The 22,361-nt window shown below is 40.6% G+C and overlaps 1 protein-coding gene across 1 annotated transcript in view; it reads left to right on the top strand.

Moving 5' to 3' along the window:
* Positions 1–1,097: 1,097 nt before the first annotated feature.
* Positions 1,098–22,361, top strand: part of cspg4 (chondroitin sulfate proteoglycan 4) — an 80,637-nt gene continuing 59,373 nt past the window's right edge. The window contains exon 1 of the mRNA XM_010783371.1: positions 1,098–1,194. Within this exon, the coding sequence (XP_010781673.1) occupies positions 1,119–1,194 (76 nt within the window). The 5' untranslated portion in view covers positions 1,098–1,118. The remainder of the gene's footprint in view (positions 1,195–22,361) is intronic.

Raw genomic sequence — 22,361 nt, 5'->3', positions numbered from 1 at the left:
CTTCTGCCAGGGATGCCACCCCTCAAAATCTCCTGCCACCCTCTTGCCACCCCATGAACATTTTTCTAGATCCGCCCCTGAGAGGTGGGAAGTAGTGGAGTACAAATACTTTGTTACTGTACTTAAGTACATCTTTCTGGTATCAGTACTTTACTCCACTGCGACTTTTTACTTTCTTACATGTTGAACACAAATACCTGTACTTTCTACTTACATTTTCCAAACAGGCTNGTATCAGTACTTTACTCCACTACTTATTTTTACGGTAACACTTTATATTAAGCACTAATTAGAGGGTTATTGAGGAAAAACTCTCAAACAATGTCTTATTACTTGTATAATATGGTCATGTAGAACAAGGCATTAATAAGTGTTTTATAATGACTAATAAAGAACCAATATACTGCTAATATGCATGTTAATTAACAACTAGTTGATGGTTAATTTGTGTACCTTAATGTAAAGTGTTACCATTTTTACTACTTTTTACTTTTACTTCTTACATTTTTAACACACTTTAGTCTGAATGTGTGTTTGGTGGCGTGATCATTATTATTTAGAGTCATTGCGTGCCTGTTGATTTGAACACGATCCGTGTATCCATCATTTCCTGGTCTTCTCTAAAGAAGAGGGACCAATGAAAACGTTGTCATGTTGCCGTTGTTCAGCATCGAAACATTCATTAGCTAACAATGACATTATTGTTCTATTAATATAAAGGGAGGTCAGGTACTCTTTAAAACAGATGTGGGTACTTTTTACTTAATTACATTTCAAAGCCCATACTTCTTTACTTTTACTTGAGTACAGAAGTTTAGTCAGTACTTCTACTTTTACCAGGTTATTTTTAAACACCAGTATCTGTACTTCTACTTGAGTAAAGGTTGTGTGTACTTTTGCCATCTCTGGATTTTTCCATCTAAAGAAGTCTGTGTGTGTGCTGGAGAGAGAGGGGGGGTTTGTAAGAGGGCGTCTCTCTCATCGTCCCTCCCCAGCCCAGCCCCTTTACATGGAGGAGTATCCTGCAGCAGGTCCCAAAACTGGAAACTCATTCAGTCCCCTTCTGAATGGAGTGTCTTTAACGTGAGAGTGGAGGACTTAACTTTCAGCACGAAAATATGAGAGCCATGCATTCGGTCCTGGTCGGTGCCTTTCTGACCCTGCTGCTCTGCCTCCCCAGCCCCGCTCTAGGAGGTAAGTGCCACTGCAAATCACTCTGTCAGGTTCCTGTTCCCCCCTTCTCCCTTTCTCCCCCTCTTTGAGAGATGCACGCTTCCCCAATGCATAAATCAATGCTTGACACGCTGATGCCTCAAACTTAGTAAATTAACTTCAGAAACTTTCCCTATAACTTGCACCAGTTGAGCAGAAAGTTAGAGAAAACTCTCCATGATGTTTTCTTTATTTCTAGTGCTGTCCAGTCTTTGCACGGTAGTGAAACATTATTTTTTCTTGGAAGAAACTCAATACACATGTGCCTAACCCTGGTCCAAGGTTTGAGACAACGTCTGTCAGTTTTTCATCCAAAGCAGTTTTTTCTTTCTCCGCCTTTCAGCCTTTGACCTTCTGCGTGTGTCAGAGCTTTTACCTTGAGAATGTTTGCGTTGAATGCGTGTTGCCAAAAGCCAGGAGTTAGAGAAGTTGAAACCCTCTGTGCATAGGAGGTGAGCCGAGGTCCCTGCGCCGGCAGCGATGAATGGCTCTTTCAGAGGGAAGTGCACAGTGGCAGGCAGAGCTGCTCCTTATCCACCCAGAGAGGGGAGATGAAAGTGAGAGCGAGAAAGGGGGCTAGTGAGGGAGGCAGTGTACGTGTTGGAGAGGGGGATGCTGGGAGGCCAAGGCTCATACAATGGACACATAGTGCATAAGTACATTCAGCCACAGATGTACCTTTCTCAGTATGACTTGATGCAGGAATTATGCTTCTTAATCTTCCCGAATGTGAGTACAGTTAGTGTTTGGGTGAGGCAAATTATTGAAACAGCAGCTTTACCAACTCACCTCCGCGCAAAATTGTACATATAGTGAATTGGCAGCATCAGCCTTGGACTTAGAGCAGCTGTTGAGCTCATTGTCTTCCTCCAGCTGTCAGAACTTGAAAGTCACACTGCAAATTCCACTCCAATTAAGTCAGAGGCGAACCTCTCCATGAGTGTCTTATTGGCAGCTAAAGTATAGAAGTGTCTCTTGATCTGAACGGGGGAGCATCGCTTTGTTTCAGTGGCACAGAATCAAAGCTCAGCTGGAGAGCTGGATTCACATCGTCGGCACTGTGATCTGTTCACCACGAGCACTGAAAGACTCATCTGCCCTTCTGTTTGCTCATTTATAGATAAACCCCACTGACTGCGTGACGGCGACACCCCCGCTCTAAATAATTTGTTGTACACCGTGCAAACAGTGTCGGCGGACTGAGTGTGGTCACATTGCTTTTGCTGATGACTCAAAGAAACTTTTTTGCATATTGCAATATTTATGCAAATATACATAGAATAGTTAGCATTATAGCTAGGTTGGTGAGATGGTGCAGCACATGTAGTTTCCAAATGTCCAAAATCAACTTTTCCTCCATTTCAAAAAGCAGAATAAAACTGGAAAACCCAGGTACAATTTCTCCTCATCTCATTATGTGCTGGCACAAACCTCGCTGCCTTAGTGTGAACAGTAGACCCACTGACCATGGAGAACTAATTGCTAATGTTGACCAGATGTACCAAGTCTTTGATTAGATTTTGGCCCCCCTTGGCTCGACAAAATGCCTGCCACCAGCTGTGTGGCGGACTCTTCCTCCAACTCTGTCGAAGGCTTACACAGGGATTCATTTCATTCATTTCCCCTGTGTTTACATCTTCAAATGTCACAGGCCATGCGCCACATGATGTGTAGATGCCTGGGTGTTCAAGTCATTGGCACCTTTCTTCTTACAGTCTGCAACCATGTGATGAATCAAGCAATTATAATCAAATCATAAACACAGTAAGCCTTCACCTATAATTACATTTTTTCCACACGTTTTTCTTGCAACCTAGCACTTTTGCATGCTTTCACACTTTCATGTTTTGCCACATAATACATAATGCCACAATACTTATTCAGTGCCTTCTTGGGTGCCCTACCAGTGGAGAAAATGTATTTCAGTGCTCTTTAGGGGGCCTTCCAGTGGAGAAAACACGATCCTGTCACTCTAGGGTGTCCTGCCAGTAGAGAAAGAAAGCTTGAATCAGTGCTTTCTATTAGGACTGTGCGATCATGGCAAAAATCATAATCACGATTATTTTTGGTCAATAATTGATATCACGATTATTAAATACGATTATTCTTTGACTTTGAAAACATCCATTTATTGAACTTTAAAAAAAATATATATAATAATAATTTGAACAGTATCTTTTTAACTGTTGATTACCCTGAACGTAGAATTCAACTGAAAAACCAATAAATAAAATAAATAATATCAAAATAATAAATACCAATAAACAAGATCAAAAAATATTTGGGAGCGCACTTCAACAAGCTACTAAACATATATAAATATGATAAATAAATTAGATCAAATATGTTGCAGTGCACTGTCACAACCTAGCAAAGCAAAATAATCATTTTTTTCCGATTATGTTGTTTTCGTAATTGTGGCAGGCCAAAATCGTAATTGCGATTAAAATATGATTAATTGCACAGCCCTACTTTCTATGATGCCCTTCCAGTGGAGAAAGCTTGATTTAGCACCTTCTGGTGCCCTCCCAGTTGGGAGAAGTTGATTCAGTGCTCTGTAAGGTGACCTTCCAGTACAGAAAACTTGATTCAGCCATATAGTTTGCCTTCTAGAAAGCATTGTGTGTGCCAGTGCCCCAAACACATTCAACCGGTGCTTTTTTCTTCACCCCTTCCTCTCAGACAGCCTATGTCTGCTTCTGAATAACAGCAGACACAAGAGCTTACCAAATCAATACAGTTCTTAGCATAGAATAAGTGGAGGAAATATAAGAACACTAAGGTAAAAGATTAAATGTTTCACCGACCTGCTTGCCCTCAATTCACCATTGCATCTGTGATTGGTTCCAACATATGCTGCCTACCAAATGTTTCAGTGAACACCATTTCACCATATGATTGAAAAGGAACATTTTGCCATTAGAACCAAATGTTCCTGTATTCAGCAGCAATGTGACTGGACTTCAAGGGATGCTCACTTTATCACGGTTGAATCTGAAATTGGACATGACATGTTCCTGTTCAGAGTCTTTAAAACTGCCTGCAGCTCTGAATCCCTTCAGCTGCCATCAAGGCTGCTATTTAACTGCCACTTTACCCAGGTTTGGAACAATTGTCAGGATACTTATTTCCAAACCATAAATTGCTATCCAGGACATGCTTTTTGTTGGTTGGCATGGTGATTGAAGTTGTTTTCCTGTTTTGCTATCTGTTGTTTGCCCCACAAAGTTTGTGGTTGTTATGTAAATCTGTTAGAAAGTTCTGTGTTCCTTGGGGAGCCGTGTCAGCCGCCACTTCCCTCTGTTGGTCAAACAGTGTGAAAAGTTAATGAGTTCTTTCTCGCCCCATTACCAAGCATTCTACAAAGCCCCCTGTTTGTTGTTTTTGTTTTGTGTTGTCTTGTTCTCTGGAAATCCATCTATAAAATATGGATTTTCTCAAAATATACGAATATGACCCAACACATGAAGAGACAAGCAAACCACAGAAATGGAGAGAAAACAAAACACTTCCAACTTTTGGCAGAAATAATGATGTATAAAGCTACCAGATAATGCTAAAAGGGTATTGACTGATTTATCTCAAACCTAATTGAAAAGGCTTATTTTAAATTGTTAAAAAGTGTCAAATAAGTCAAGAATATCTACTCCAAACATTGTCTAATGTGTTTTGTGTGTTGGTGAGTGTTTTAGACATGTCTTGCATCCTGAATGTGTTTGCATTTTCAATTGCAAGGCTTAACGATGGGATTTGCATCCCAAGACTGTATATGAGCCTGCTATCTCCCCTAGAGTATAATGTCGCCATGGTAACAAGAAAAAATAAATATGAAATGTGCCTTGGCTTCGTGAAATGTCTGTACACAAGGCCTCCTTGTGCTCCTCGAGAGTTGGCAGGGAAAATGGTGTGACTACAAGTGTCTGCACAGAAGATTAATAAATTCAATATTGGCATTGGGAAATTGATGAGATTAGAGTTCAGCTGATTGTGCTGGTCCCACAGACACTTGGTGACCCTCTCCTCACCTCTTAGTTTAAACACCACGGAATGTTAGGACAGAGAAAAAATGGGACATTTGGAGAAAATCCAAACAAGAAAATCAGAGTGTTTATACAAATGCTGAGCAGAATGCGGGGTACCTTGACTGCTTTCTGTCTTTGGAAATACCTAAAAAAGGGCCTAAGAATCCCACCAAAAAATAGTCTCTTTAGAGTCATGAAACATTTCTCAGGAGAGAGTTTTAGATATTAAATTAAATCACTTAGGTGCAAGAACCTCCAACACAGACCTTTACACAAAAAGTGAATCTAATCAGCTGATTGAATGTCATATACCTTTCATGGTCAACAAGGAGCAAGAAGAAGAAGATCTGTATGATGGTATCAGTAAATTCTTTAGTGCTTTTTTGAAAGATCATAAACTTTGGTTGCTCTAAAAACAACTTCATTTATTTTTAAAACGTGCAATGTACGATTCATTCTTGTAGTCAGTAAGACATCTTGCTCATTGAGAGTCTCCTCCTGTTGGCGTCATGAAAATGAGGCTCTTACAACTTCTCCGAGCAAGGAAGACAATCAATATTGATAACACTTCTAATATGATATAACCTCCCTTACTTCTGCCTGCCTGGTCTCTATCCTGCCACTTTCAGAGAGAACGTTTCAGTGAGTCATGGTTTATTAACTGTTTTTTGGGGAATCTGGCCCCCGGCAAACATCATTGTGAGAATCTAAAGTTAGCTGTATGAGCAACCTGCCTCACCCCGCTCCTTTCCTCTCTATAACTTCATCTTGTTACCACAGGTAGATTTCTTTATATCTGTCCTGCAGCAACAGGGTGGGCAGCATGTCTGCCCGGTGATTACATCGGCGTTCCAATAATGGAAATGCGAGAGGTTTGACTCTTGTAACAGCATAACTCCCGTCGAGGTGTCCTTGAACAAGACATTATGCCATAGCTGCCCTTTCACAGCGAGCTGCTGTGTTAAGGTAAGCATGCCAGCTACATTTAAAATGCTAAAGACTGCGTTCATGAGCATTTAATCACACATGTACACTACAGCTAGTTAAAGGAACATTCTGGTTAATGTGGGTGTTGTTCGTCATGTTATTATAACGTATTGACAACAGTAACAGCGGAGATTTGAACACAGAGCAATACCTATGGAAAGATCAAAACACGCCATAGAAAGTGGTTGATCAACGTTAAACTTCTAAATCAGTCTTTGGTGGCTGTTTACAAGAGAATGGTTTTTAATATTACTAGTCATCTCTCTCTACTTAACCTGTTAAGCCCCAAGGTCCCCCTCGGCGGGTCCTTTTTTTTTTCTTTTTTTCACGACACTGTGTCTCAGGGGATCTTAATATTTAAGAACCTATTAATGTGTTATACCAGATTAATGGGAATAATCTCAGCTAACTGACGATACAAACAATTTTTACCGAAACAAAACACAAGTCTCATAAGAAGCATCTAAATGACCTCTGAGCGAAAAATGCTAACGCACTTTGGCACAGAACTCAAGATAAAAGATACTCTTATTACTTATCGTAGCTGCACATACAATACATCCGATTAAAGCTGAGGTTCCACAGATTATTTAGATATATGTATCATCACAGTGATCCGAACTCGCGACAGGGGAAGCAAACACAGACATCACAACACGTACCTTAATTTTTAGGTTTGGCTAACCTTAGGGCAAGGCTAGATGACCAACCTGGCAGCTGCCCCGGGGTCTTCAGACTCCCAGGATTCCCAAAAGATCCAGGTTCATTGTGTGGTTATTACTTTGTGGTAATGTGATAGTTTGTTAGTAATGCATGCACCCTGAAACCACAATACAATAACTTCTATATTATGTATCCTCAGAGAACTTTTTAAGGGGGACCAAAAAGTTTTTTAAAAAATGGTTTTAATGCCAAGTAAGTAATTCTAAGTATTTAGGTTTGTATTTCAGCTAGAATAACACAACTTGTTTGCTTGATTAAATCCCCACAACGTAATTATGAATCCAAATGAGTCCATACAGAGTAAAAGAGGAATGTGCAGAAATACACCAAAAGTTACTAAGCATGGCATCTGGATTCTAGCTTTATTATGAGATCAAACAAAAAATCAATTCATCTTCAAGTAATGCATTTGTTTCCAAACCAATATTGTTCAGATCAATCCACGTCCTCTCAAGAGCTAGGTGTTGGTGCGTGTGAGACAACTGATCAGAAAAACGTCAGCAGGCCGTTAGAGAGTTCAGCGTGGATGCGGCAATAGCATCAGTCAAATCCGAACTGGAGAAATTCTTAATAGAGAAAAGAGAAAAGTATGAAACTGACAACTTTTCTTGATTTTGTTTGTATCTTCCAACTGGGGGTAATAGACAAATGGTTCATCAAATCATCTGCCAAGTATTGTTTGAAAGTGCCAGCCCTTTCCAAAACTAATTTCCAACAACAACTTGTTTAATAGCTATATTTACAAAACCTTCTGGTGCATCAGGTTGGGTCCCATCAGCACACCTTCAGCCCAAGGCCCCATAAATTGTTAATCTGGCCCTGCCCACGGGTTTCTTTAAAGCCAGTTCGATCATCTGACCCTTCACGTTTTATCAAGCCTCCCAGATCTTAACAGTTTACTAGAAGAGTCCAATTTTGTAAACTACAAAGGTAAGTATTTGCATTAAATCACAAGAATCGTTTAAAGCAGAAGATTTATTTGATGAAGCTATCCAGTTTTTTCTTCACAGGGCTACAGATGTGCCAGAAGCAAAAAACCTTCGAAATAAGAGAGAAACTCTGCCTTCCTTCTGAATGTGTGATTGGCGTTGCTTTAAAATTGACTGAGGGTTGATTGACTCACATAATAGCACAGTTTCTTCTCATTGTGATGCAAGAACAGTCAACAAGAATTGACTTGTCCCTCTCCTTGAGGACTCAATAGTCCCCTGGCAGATGATCTCTCCCACATTGCTCTCTTTGAGGTTGCTGGCTGTCAGCGGCAGGCTGAACGGATTATATTTTAGGGCCCTGATCTGCAGACGGCCCACACACAGACCTCATTTAGCCCTGGGTGTGTACACAAAAGAGTTTCTGTACATAAACACAGCCCCAGATTCTCTGCTTAGGTGGAGGGTCAAAGGCCATCTCATGGTGTGCTCCCATGTTGTTTTAACCCTTTGCACGTCAATCAGATAAGTAAGTGAAAGGGGGTTTCACAGCAATTTAGTGACGAATGATACACTGAAGTTTCAGGTCTGTTACGTCAATTTGGGGATTTCAAATGTTGTTGTTAAACTGTGATTGCCTTGTCGCAGTGCAATCATAGGTAATTTTAAGGACACGGTATTATACAGCAGCAGAAGCATAGGGCTAGAATTGCATGGAAATAGAGGAAAATAGTCAACATTTACATAAGAGGGCTGCAATGTAAAAAAAAAGTGAAATGTCTTGGAAAGTGGCATTCTGACAGAAAGTACTGTCTCCACATGTATTAACACTTTGAGTTTTACGATAACAGGTAGCCAGGTTTTATTAATGTTTTGTTTGTGTTGGACCCATTTAACAGAATACAAAAATGTAACAGATGTATTTAGCAGATACAAAGAGTGGACATGTTATAGAAATATGTATGCTTGTAATACTTCTCACTATGATATTTGCTTACCATTTTTATGTTCCAACAGTACCATGCATATTTGTAGCAGGAATGATCTAGCAATCTTCATCTGTATAGTTTAGCATGTTAGCCTGTTAACATTTGTTAAAAAGCACTTGATCTAAAGTACAGCCGAAGTTTGAGTCCGACAGTGGACAAAGAAAAAGTGATTGGAACGAAAAGTCCTATTAAATGATGTGCCTTTGGCCAAAAGCTTGACAGACTCGGAAATCTGGAAAGTTTATTAGATTTTGCTCATGATGTTTTTGAGGATAGTGTCTCTTTGTAGCAGGCAACAGGATATGGATTAGATGAGATTAATGTCAATTACTGAACATAATAACAGTTAAAAATCTTAAAATAATAATAAAACAAACAGACAGTGGTGCAGAAGATCGAAGACAAGACCAGATGCATCTAAGGATACGTGTAGGACGACAATAGGGCAGAGATCTGAAGGAACGTGAGTCTGACCCCGAGTAAAACGGGTTTAAATTCTTCCCCCACTGCAGCAACTAAACTCTGCGTGTTTATTTTCGATAAGAGCTGTTGGGGAGTTTAGTGCCCAAAATGAAAACTCTAGAGAAAATTCTCATCATCACAAAACTGCCAAGTTTTCAATAAGCAGGAATTATGCATGACCAGATGTCTCGATATGAATGTCCTCTATGGTTTTTTCTTTTTACATTTTTTTTGGGAGAATCTGGTTTATCATCTTCTGTATGAAAAGAGAGAAATGTGCTATTCTGGCTGCCATTGTTTCTCTTATCCATTGTAAGTAAATTAAAAGGAAAAAACAAAACGTCTTCTCACCCTAGGGCTGTTATGGAATTAACTTACCCATTATTATCTTTCAAGATCTCCTCTTCCTGTTTATCATGAGTGTTATCATGGTATTATCACTATATGTTGTTATCGAACATCATCATATGATATTATAAGCTAATGCCTAAATCAGATTGAGGAACAATGCTTGCTTTGATGGACGCTCTGCATCGCATGTAGCTCACATGCTCTGATCAGTGGAATCAAACCAATGCGGCCAATGTGGTAACAAAAGGCTGATCAGGCACTGGAAAAGCAGCGTGCATCATGGGAAATGTTTCCAGTGTTGGGCTGACTCATCTGAGACTTGTTAGGAAAAGCCTGAGCTTTCCCCTCAGACATCTGGAGAGGGCTTGGTCAGTTAGCAGCGAGCCAAACCTGGAAGCTTTCATCAAATTGTCCCGCCGCTTCTCTTGCCTAATATAGACAAAACAACTGCGGTGAAAGACTGCCAGGGTGCCGCAATTACTGCGAGACCGGTTTGTTATCAGATGTGTTTTATGTTTGTTCTCTCAGCAACCCTCAGACTCCTGGGGAATTCTGTTTAGAAAGAAGCATAAGCCACCCACAGCAGGGACTCCAATACATCAAATGAAACAAGAGCCAAAATGGAAAACATCTTTAATATTAATGTTCTATATTGCATTTTACATGTGTTGGGTTATGTTCTACATAGCACTATCCAGCAGGGACATAAGTTCACACGTAAACATGACTCACTTTTTTTAAATATAGAGAAATCCACTGTGAGTGCAGGGACTCCCTCCAGCTCAGACGGTGTATGACTCATGAGCACAAGGCCGCTGTGTTGAATCATGGGACATCTGACTCCAAACTATTCGTTTATTTCTGTAGTTCGAAAACGACTTTTCTCCAAGACTAGGTGAATGAGTTTTAATCTCCTAGATCAGTGGTTCCCAACCTGGGGGGCGCCAAAGATCGCAGTGTTACAAATGTACCGGGCGCTACAGTGGAATACGCACATACACAGTGTACCCGCGACTCCTACAATGAAGGCTCGATAATCAGCTCACGGCATATAAAATGGCATATAGGTGTAAGCAGAGGTAAAGTGCTATTTTATAAGTGGGGGGCGCCAGGCCTCAGATGATTTGAGGCCAAATATCATATTTAGACTTTTTTTTTGTTTTGTTTTTTTAACATATAGGCCTAATTGTAACGCAATACATGATTGTCACTAAAAGCCTTGTCTCTACATTACAATAAAATATAAAAAATAATTGATTAATTCATTTGAATAACAATTGAAGTTAGTAGCTATTAAAGGCATAAAAAGACATAAATAGTGCTGCGTACCTGGACTCACATTCAGGTTCAGGTCCGGACTCAATTCCAGAGGTTCAGGTTCAGGTCCGGACTTTTAAGTCCGGACCTGAACCCATGGCTTGTGTCAAGTTGTGTGAGTAACTAAAGTGAACTTATTGTGAGCTAATTATCAATTGAAAATAAACTCATAATCAACTCAAATTCAAACTCGTCGTGTTACACACCTACTATACAGTATACACTGTAGTGACTACTACTCGACCACGCTGTCCACTCTGTCTAAGCCAATCACATTGCTAGCTTCCCTTGACGTCACACAGATCTCGCGAGCAGTTGCGATATTTTGCGAGACTTCGTGAGTTCAATAATGGCCGCCATATCAGAAGCCGACGCGATGTTTTTCGTCTTTTCTCAGCGCAAATCTCTCGATCTATGGAAGGTTTTAGATGGTTTAGAACAAAAAGGAGAATATACGTAAGATGCTAGTTTTTTTTCGAGTCCAAGTACCGGTTCCCGACGTTCCGGTTTCAACCGGACTTGAACCGAAACTTTTTACAAGTCCAGTACCGGTTCGGCGTACCGGTACGCAGCACTAGACAGAAATGTATAATTATTTCTTTAATAGAAATGTTTCTTCTGCCCGTAAAGTTTCCGTTTTTAAAACAGAGTCATTGTCCATGCCGGTCTCAGTTGGATTATTTGTCAGTTGCTCCGATCAGATCGGTCTCCTCCATTTTGTAGATTATTTACGACTTTTGAATCCACATAAACACATCGGCAAAATCCGGCTTACTTTGAGCATGTGTTTTAAACAGTTTAATCCCTTTGTGAATTGTTTCCACTTCTGCACCGTCCTTTAATTTCTTCATACAGCGGGAATCCAAATGAATTAATCCTGAGTCCAATAACCATCAAAGTCACTCCAATAGTGCTCCTTAATTACGCTTTCATCCTCCTTTAACAAAATACTTCACATTCATCTAGTTTGTGACAGTAGTTGTAGCATTTTTGAGACTTTTAAACTTTAATTACCGCTGTTGCGCACCCCCCCGCAACTTCCAACAGGAGTCATTTGGGGGGGCTCTTGGGAAAAAAGGTTGGGAACCCCTGTCCTAGATAAACCTTTCTACTTGCATTTAGTCAGACATGTTGACACTCTAACCAAGTTGAGCTGGCAAACACTTAAAACATGATGAATAACTTTGCAAAGAAATTGACCTGCACAATCATACTGTCATTTTCTCTCTCAATCAAAACAGAAACAAGAAACCGTTTTGTGGCATCCATTGCTGTGATTACAATCAGATCTTCCTGAAGCTGAATAATCACAGTTAAATCATCCTGTTAAAAAGTACATGTTATCAAATGTGGTTGATAGAAATATGCCTTATAACGCAATAAAAAGTCGATTAAACTAGACCGCTAATGCATGCGCAAAGGACCTTCCACTATACGATTACTGATATTGAAAATCATTGAAAATGGTACACATCTAAACAAAATAAGTAATCGTTTTTAGAACTCTTACGAATCTACACCCAATAGTTTTTATCTCAAATGAGGATACTTTGGAGCTAAAAATGAATTTGCAGATCCCCCTTTCATATTTATCCAAATAGCTAGCCTCCTGCTCTGCCACTTCCACAACATGGCAGCGGGGCTCTGCAGATATGAGGGCTACTTTTCACAGCATGCCGACATAAATTCAGATCCGCGCCAACTTCCATCCTGTTCAGAATCTTCATTGGCATCGCAGAGGGATCGTGAAGTGTTCTGAGTAATTTCACGCCAGACGGCCTCATTACAGGCTGGGTTCAGACAGAATCAAGGGGGCCGGGAGCGTGCACAGGACAGTCTGGAATAGCTCGCTCCAGATAAATATAGCCAGACTGGAGAACCAACAAAAGAATAGGTTGCTTCACATGTAGATGACGAAAGAGGGGAAGGGGGGAGGAAAGGGGATCCAGGGTGGGGCATTTGTGGCTGTGTGTGTGTTTGGTCTGTGCTGCGGTTCACACAGATCCCAGTGTTAGGGAGGCCGAGAAAATGTCGTCATCTTGTTGGTTATGAAGGCTTAGAATAACCATAGGAAATGACGTGTCCCATGAAGATTGGTTTGACTGACTGTACGGCCGCCTGCAGTAGCATGAAGCTGAGAACAGCTGCACAGTGGAGCTGAGAGTCACCGCCAAGACAGAAAACCATGCCCCTTGTGTAATCATGTGTTGAATCTTTCACACATGGAGTACCAAAACAGATGTTCAAAAGTTCTTGCGAGTATCATGCAATATTCTGAAGTGAGCACAGACTCAGATGATGTACTGTGGGCAACAATTACATGATAACTAAGTGTTTCCTCCTCTTCTAAGATGATATCATGTGCTGTATGTCTCATTGAATATTACATCCATTAATAATTGAACCCATGAAGAACAGTGTTGGTGGAGAGAAGCAAAACCTAGCCAGTGAAGAACTGATGGGAAACACACTATTGAGGCAGACAGTAGAAAAATATTTGGACATTGTGGGACAGACATTTCCTATCTTTTGATCCTTTTCTGAGCCTAAATTCAAAGGATGATCACAGGCTTGATTGAACAAACAGCGAACATAAACTATCCTGCAGAAGAGGAACAAGATTAGGAGCGAAACGAATCTCTGTGCAACTGGCAACAACAGCTGAAGTCAACAATGAGCAGCCAAACCAGAAGAAAAGCAGAAGAAAGGAGTGATGTGCGCATGCTGAAAGCAACCAGTAGTTTGGTGGCCAAGTATGCAGTGTGATGTATCATATTGTGCCTGACTGGGCCATGGGAATAGGCTCTGGGGAATTTAAGGATTCGGTGCAGGGAAGCTGACCACGCGTGACCCTGAAGCATCCTGTCACTCTACAGCCAAAAACGCATTCCCAAGCTTCTCTTTTGACAAATCCCGATTGTAAAAGTGATCCCAAAGGAGACAGTGTAGGTGTTTTGAACATTGTTGACTTCGGTGTAGATTTATTGCAATGCTCTTAGACGTTTGGAGCCATTTCCACAACAAGAGATTCTATATTTCTTCTTTGCAAACCAATGACACACTTGGACTGTCCAGGTATTCCAATTCGACAGAAATGTGGTCCAACCCTGGTTTAATAACCTCCAGAGGCTGTATGGCTAATTCACAGTGTGAGAGATCATCTTTGCTAGACATAAAGGTACCAATAAGCCTAAGGCGAGTCTAGGGGAAACATTGTACATGCTTGTACATCCTGATTCTCTAACGCAAATTCATTTAAAGAAAAGGAGCATTCTCCTGGTGCTTGATTACCCTCTTTCCATTACACGCATAAGCTGTTCTTAGATGTGTAAAAAAGTGAAATGTGTCATATAATCAGAAGGCCATTTAGTCAAATTGTATTCAGAGGAATGTCTTGTGGCATCCAATAAAGGACCTAAATACTTTAAAATTATACCTAAGGTGTTAAACTCACATTTAAACTCACTGGCTTCCATCTGTGAAAGTCCATACTCAAAGTCGTAAGACCATGTGCTATTTCCACTTCAGCCAGTGAGTACAGGTGAGAGCTAGGATCCTTTATCAGCATCAGTCTCAAATGAGAGATATAAGTAAAGAATCTGATTTAAGTTATGACTCAATGGAGACATGATGGATGGGAAGGCAAGTTTAAAGAGGGTGGGTCTGAATCTTTACTCGAAGGCTTTACTACTTTACTGTAGCAGACGGTGAAATAGAAATATCTTATCCCTGGAAAGTGTGTTCCAAACTCTAAAGGCCCTGACACACCAGGCTGAAATCGTCCGTTTTTGTTAGTCGGACGACGAAGCGTGCCCTGTCCCCCAAACTCAATTTGGAGTCCGTGACACGCCTTATTTGGCCTTTCAAGGCCGACGGCCAAAGAAATCACACTGATTGGCTATTCAGCTAGCGAATCAGTGCATGAGAAGCGAAACGGTTGCTTGAGAATGTCTTCCACAAGCAACACTCCAATGGCTTATAGCTCCAGCACCGCACGAAACATGTTTTCGATGGACGAGAGTGAAAATGGAACGCACATGCTATTTGTTGTTTGTTAATATCACGGAGTCTGTTCTTCTTCTCTGTCTTCCGGTTGTTCCGGTTGTTGCCTCTTTTGAATGACGAATACACACTACCGCCGCCTGCTGGTAAGAGACGCATGAGAGTCCGCNTTGCCTCTTTTGAATGACGAATACACACTACCGCCGCCTGCTGGTAAGGAGAGTTATTGCCACTCACACATGCGCAGTTCGTACGTGCTCGGCTGAAGTCTTTGTGGTGTGTTCCAGTGCGACACATGGCCAAGACGCAGGAGAACAAGGCGTCGGCGAGTTCTCTGGTGAATGCTTGGTGTGTCAGGGCCTTAAGATAGGAATATTTCCCTATTATTAGATGTAATTCCAATTTTTAAAAAAAGTTTTAGAAACACAACGATAAGCTAAACCTGCTGTCTACTTTACAACCAGATGTGATCAAACGAGACAGCAGATCACTGTTGAGTGTTGGTGGATGTTAACATCTGATGAAATCTGAATTATGAGAGAGACATTTCTATCTCTGCGTGAGTAAAGATTTGCATTTGGTAAGTTGTCGTTTTCTGTACCTCGGTGGAAGTCTTAACTCTAACTTTCTGTTGTTGCAACCTTGCATCATTCAACTGGCAGCTACTTTCAAGAACAAATATTTTCCTGGAATAAACTGGGTTCACTGCCCTGCCAAACAAAACAAGTAAAAAATAGCCAGGATTGCAATTATCCCGGTACTTAGCACGAGAACAATGATTAAAATTGCATACATTCAAGAGTGGAGCTGAATAAAAGATCATTGATTAGTGTGTAATCACGGATGTCCTTATTAGAGGCAGTGCAATCCAAACACAAACAGGACCACTTCAGGCTGCCATTGCTGCTTGTAGCATGAAACAAATTACAGCCTGAGCTTGTTGTAACCTTCCCCTCTCCTCTAATTGGAAACCGTCAGCCTCTTTCATAACTGACGGACTTGTTCGAACATACTCTTCTGATCAAATGTCTTCTCAATGTTTCACTATGCCCCTCCCTCACTATAGCACTGCAGAAGACATGACACCTATAGTATTGTACTGAAAGGTAAATTCCAGCACACATTGAAATAAAAACATTGTTTCGCTGGTGTCTGGAAATGTGAAATAGTGCATTACCGCCAGTGAATGTCCAGCCGTTTTCTGACATCTGTCTCCGTGTGCAGACCAGCATTCCTGAGTGGATTCAGTTTGGGAGCTGATGCTGGGATCAGCTCTGCAGCACTTTCAAGTGGAAATGAAATGTTAAACAGCTGCATAGAAGTGTGAGTTAGGATTTTGATTTTTAGAGTTTGTAGTTTCACACTTGAACTGATGTTTCTGTTTCTGAATGTCAATTACACTGTGTTGATTGGAGGGTGATTCAGATCACCTGTTGGATCCTAATTAATAACTGGAGGCAGCTTGTTGCTTTTTCCTTCTTGGCCAATCAGGGTGTGGCGCGAGAGAGGTAGACAATTGAAAAACCTTATTATGATTAAAGAGGTATTTCTTCATTATTAAGGAGGTATTTTTTCATTTTGCAGGTGTGTTGGGAGATTTGCTTCTCCAGGTTGATATGTTTTTATTTAAACGTGGTTGGGAACATGTTCTCAGATACCGTGACACTTATTACTACACAGCTTTTTTATAAAACATGTGGATTCTTCTTGGTGGGTTACACGAGGAGTTATCAGATTTACAATTCATTCACAGACTATAATGCTTTCACCATGTCCAAGACCTCTCAGACATCTTTTTAAATTCAAGTCATAAACTACTGCTGGTGATCTCCGTTTGAACTCACTGCTGACTCCTATACGGCTCCACGGTGGGGTCATATGGAAACAAACTCGCTGGCCCAGAAACAGACTGTCTGTGACTCCATATACAGAAATGGGGGAGTTGGGTCATTTCTCCTGTAATACGCTATTGTACTGGATTTATGAATGAGGCTTTAACTCTAAACATGTGTGTTGTGTTAGACATACTGTACTCCTCTTCTTGTCTTGAGCTACAAAAACAGTGTTTAGGAAAAAAAATGGCGCCATTGCATTGTTGAGTGAAATATAGATACATCTGTTCAACTACTGAAACTCAGCCACACCAAAGTCTCCTATGGGCACATGGTAAAGGATTTGAGTGAATGACTGTGAAAACATAGAACACACATTGTGTGAGGACGATGCTGTGGTGGTGCAGAGCTGGACATGTTATTGCCAAATCCAACAGGAGCCGGCCTCCAGCCTCCACCCTGCCTCGCCCTCTCTGTCCACTCTCCTCTTTCTTCACACTTGACAGTCAAAGAAAGTCAAAATATTTGGATGCAGTGACTTCATTGTATATATTTGTATATTATGCTTATATTCAGGGGACATGTCTCCATGCTTTAATGTTCAAAAAGGTCTTTATTGTTCTCATACTGCCTGTGCTGCAGCACCTCTTTTCACCCTCTGTCTGAAACCAGAGCCCAGTCTGCTCTGATTGGTTAGCTGGCCGGCTCTGTTGTGATTGGTAAACCGCTTACAGATGTCCCGCCCCTTAGCCTATCACGTACAATGTGTTGGAGTGTTAGCCAATAATAGGGCGAGTGTTATAGTGATGTCATTATGTTACGGAAGTAAACAAATGAGTCCAATGGAGGCGTTTCATGTACTGTAGGGAAGTGTTTGAGAGAAACTCCCTATGAAGCATAACATAAAGAGAAAGAGAAAACTCTAAAAAGCATAATAGGGCCCCTTTAACTATCAAACTCATGATGGAATAAGATCAGATAACAAAGATGCTTTGACAAAGTTTTTTTAATTAAAAAAGGTCAGAGTTCATAATGAAGCACGTTTACTCTTTTCTCTCTGGGCTTTTCCCTTCACTCCATCCTACTTTCACAAATGTGTGGTTTCTATGGCCCAATCTAATAAATGTCCACCAAACTAAAAAAATTCTCCGTTTGCAAAACAACAATTTGAAATACACATATAATATAAATGTATCTGTGAACATCCATATTCAATTGTAACAGAGATGTTTTCTGGAAATATTACGTTGATGTTTTCTGTAATTTCGGCTATTTTATATACAGTTGACAACAATTACAAATATGTGTATGACGTGTCAAATCGCTGGTCACCTCATTTGGCTTTAGGAGTGTGTAGCATGAACCACAGCAGCAGTTTGAACCAAAACACTCGACTATTGCATATCTGTAGTGTTACTCAAATCCAAACAGTTGGCTTTGAAGCAACACAGCTGAGGATGTTGAAAGTGAATCATTCACGCTTTCCATACTGTGCAGCGCTCTGGATGCTTCTCTTCTCCATGGTCCTTATTCTTGGTGATTCAAACGCAGAACATCTGAATGCCAGCTGGATGGCACTGTATGCCGTTGGCAGGATTATCGAGAATCAGTACATTTCAGAACATCATTCATTAGTAGTCAGAATTATATAGGCAACCTTATTTAGCCTTTGGAATTCAATCCGTCAGCCTCATTCAAATTCTAATAAACAACTGTGAATATATTCATAACTAAAGGCCAGAACTCATTTACATTAGATTCACAGGATCAGTGTTATGAATTCTGAAGAGCTCCCACATATTGGGTTACACACATGTTTCAAAACCCATTATAATATAACATCCTGACGCTGACATATATACTAGGGATGGGAACGATTAATCTTTCTTTGCCTAAGTTGATTACATATGATCAAATGGAATAACTCAATGTATACGACAGTGCCATAGCTAAGTGTGTTAGGTCTAAAGGTGTGTTTTGCTCCGCTCACCGGTCCCTCACAGCAGAGCTGCATGCTGACTCTCTCTCGCGTCCGGTTATACTTCACTCGCGTTTGTGTCCAAATCCATCAGATCTAGCTAGTTCTAGCTAATGATATGGCTGCTGCCCCTCCCTACACGCAGATCACGCAGACTCAAACCTCATCTTATGCCCACATTCCAGCTGAGAGGGTCTTCTCTACAGCTGGCCTGATTGTGAATCACCTCCGCCTCTCACCTGAGTAGACATGCTCATATTCTTAAACAAGAATGAGTATTGAACAGCTGCATTCTGTGCATAGCCCCTGTTATAGGTTGTTGATCTCTGTTGTAATAGGGTTACGGTACCCTGACCCGTTGTTCGTGTATGATCCCTCTTTCATTTCAAAACGAAGTTATGTTTTAAGCATGAAAGCTGTAGGCCTATAGCTGTCAACTGTTCAAACTGGGATCACCATTTCAATACATTTGACAAATTCGACGTGGTTTCTATACTTACTGTATTTGAACATATATTTTATTTATTTATTTTCTTGACAAAATAACATAGGATATGTACATTTCGGTTAATACGTTAACTGTTTTTTTCGGGGTCGAATATTCGAATATATATTTGCTTTCAAATTCCCATCCCTAATATATACCCAGAAAGTTCATGTCTCAACTTGGATACGTTTTGATTTCACAAGCGAGACCTTGAAGTGAACTGCATTATAAAGTGAGTTATGTTTATTTAAAAATGGATGTCTGTTGTTGGATTCAGAAGATGTATTCAGTATTGTATTTCCTGACATAGCATACCATGTTAAATAGTAAGAGCACCAAAGGCTTGAAGTTACACATGAATAATTGGGTTGTAATCGACTCAAATTCATCAAATGGGTTTCCTTAAGTCGCAGGGTAATGGTCAAGAGGATAAATGTCCATTAGCAGTTGTTCAGCACTGCAGCTAATGGAGGTGCTCAGTGTACTCATGTGTGCTCTCCATTGACAAGCATTTCAACACATTTCTCCATTGTATGTCAGAAATCCTCACTTGTATTTTGACTGCAGCTTCTCATTGAACACGACTGTTGCAGTTAGTGCTGCCACATCGAATAACAGAGGTAGTTAAAAATAAAACACGTTATTAAGGTCTTATGAAGCTGCTGTTGCACACAAAGTGACGCTATTGGAAACAAGACCAACGCCCAGACTCAAAGCCATGGCTTCTGGTGAAACAGCGGATCAGAAACCTCCAGAAGGAGCTCTTTTGCCCAAAATACATCTTTCTGTTGCTCACCAGAAAATCCCCTCCTCCCACTGGGTACACTGCGTAGTCTTTCTTTCCATTAGCACTTCCCTTTGCTGGACTTAGGTAACTTTCGGTTTGAGCATTTTTGAGAACACAAAGACTCCTTTTACAGTAGTCATCTGAAAAATTACTTTTGGTGCCATTTGTTTAGTGTGCTTTTTTGTACGGGGAGGCTGTTTGCTCCACAGCCTGTGTTGGATGACCCCTCCCTTTTGCAGGCCTGCAGCTCATAAATGTTTAAAAAAAGAGCCTTCTTCTCTTCGATCCAAAACCACCTCAAAGCTTGGCAGAGTTAAAGAACGAACGCAGTAAAATGTATAGCATTCCTTGTCATCAGCAGCAAAAAACATTGTTGTTGCGCTCCCAATGTGTTTGTGATTTTAATCCCCATGGGCAATTCAGTTTTCCAAAAGTTATGTAAACTCACATATATGTTTGCTTACCACACCCCATATGTGTATCTATCATGTGGCAGAATCATTACTGTAGATATACTCTCCATATGGCAGGTGAGGGGGCGATGAGCACTTCAGAGAATGTTTTTTTCAAACACCCGGCTTCACATTCATATCATTAGGCGCACAGGGGAGCCACTAGTGTTAACTGCAGCTAACGTGGCTTGCTCAAAGGCACCTCATTGGACCTTTTTAGTGGGAGGAAACGCCATTACCCAACCCCCAAGCTCATTCAGGGATTCAAACTAACATCCCTGCAGTCATAAACCCTCTGTAACCTTCATGCCACCAGCACATGCATATGCTCTGGCTCAATCACTCAATCGTGAGCTCTTTTATCTGCATCGAAGGCTGTGTGGATAGAATTCAGCGTGTCTGCGGCTTATCTGTTAGAACAGGAAATGGGGACCCCTGTGTGTGTGTGTGTGTGTGTGTGTGTGTGTGTGTGTGTGTGTGTGTGTGTGTGTGTGTGTGTGTGTGTGTGGCCATCCGAAGCATAAAGACAGATGGATGAGTCATACATTATAAGCTTCTCACTTTGGTCGATGCCAAAATATTCAGTTCTGTTTGTTTTACTTATCCATATTTATGTCCTCCGTTGATCTGCGGAAACTTTTTAACAAGCGTGTTTGCCAAAAATATGGTTAAGAAATAAGTTTAGATTCCTCCCAATAGTGACAATCTTTATGTGTTTTGGTCTGTGAATACACTTGTGACAGCCATAAAATAAAGACTTATATATCAGGTATTACATTTAACATGCTGTTGATATTAGAAGTAAAACACTTATGTAATGCTCGTTAACAAATATAAAATAAAAAACTGAGAATGTCGCCCTTCACAGGATTCAAAGAAAGGAAACAAAATTTCTTGCAGCTTTGAGAAATAAAAACAACTGATGATCAAACTGCCAAGTACCCACTTTCAATGGTATGATTCAGACAGCCAATTCTCAACCAGCTATTTGCAGTGATGGCTTGTTTAATTACACTGACATCACTCAGCTCTTGCACATTATTCAATTAATTCAAATGTAGACTCAGCAGGAAGGCTTCAAACTGTCTGGCACTTTATTTTTAGCAGCTTAATTAAAGCAAATAGCAGCAATTCATTTCCTGTAACTTCTCTGAAAATGGGAGGTGTTGTGTCCACACCTTTAAATACAGTCTATGGTTCACACCTATCATTTTTGAAGTGAAGTGTGTCTCGTGTTCATGCACGCTGAAAGCAACATATATAGCCGGAAAGAAAAGTGTGTACTAGATGTCTTCCTAAAATGCGTGGTGTTTTAATTTGTCGGAAACTCACGATGCCTCAAAATGTTTAAATTATACCATCTGAACATCAAACCAGCCAAGCGAGCATCATCTCCTTTTTGTGTTTTTTGGTTAGACCTTTGCTTGTCATTAAGTCTGGGTGACATCTGGGTGCACGCACTCTAGTGGCTTTCACTTTTTCAAAGGAACTGATTGCACACCCTAAAAGAGACGAAAAAGATATCATCCACACACATGATGGGAAAAACTGTGTGATAATGAGTCTTTATAAATGTCTGACCCTAATAAGAGCATAATCGCATTGGGAGCTGTGAAATCATATGTTCACCCATTAGCAGAAGCAACACACTTCTCAGTCTCTCCGATTAGTCCAAGAAGCTCCCAAAAGGGCCGTTAGCATGCACACTGGAGAATGTATTTAAATCCAGAGGAATTTTAATTACACTCGGATAGTTTTTAACTGGGTTAGCTTGTGTTGTTTACGTGTTTAATTAATGGATTCGTAAGCTGAACTCAGACTGAAGTAAACA

The sequence above is a fragment of the Notothenia coriiceps genome, unplaced genomic scaffold (assembly GCF_000735185.1).
Source record: "Notothenia coriiceps isolate Sejong01 unplaced genomic scaffold, NC01 NC01_scaffold00000663, whole genome shotgun sequence".
Classification (NCBI taxonomy): domain Eukaryota; kingdom Metazoa; phylum Chordata; class Actinopteri; order Perciformes; family Nototheniidae; genus Notothenia; species Notothenia coriiceps.
Note: the sequence above shows the minus strand (reverse complement) of the source record. Positions and strands in the feature narration are given on the sequence as shown.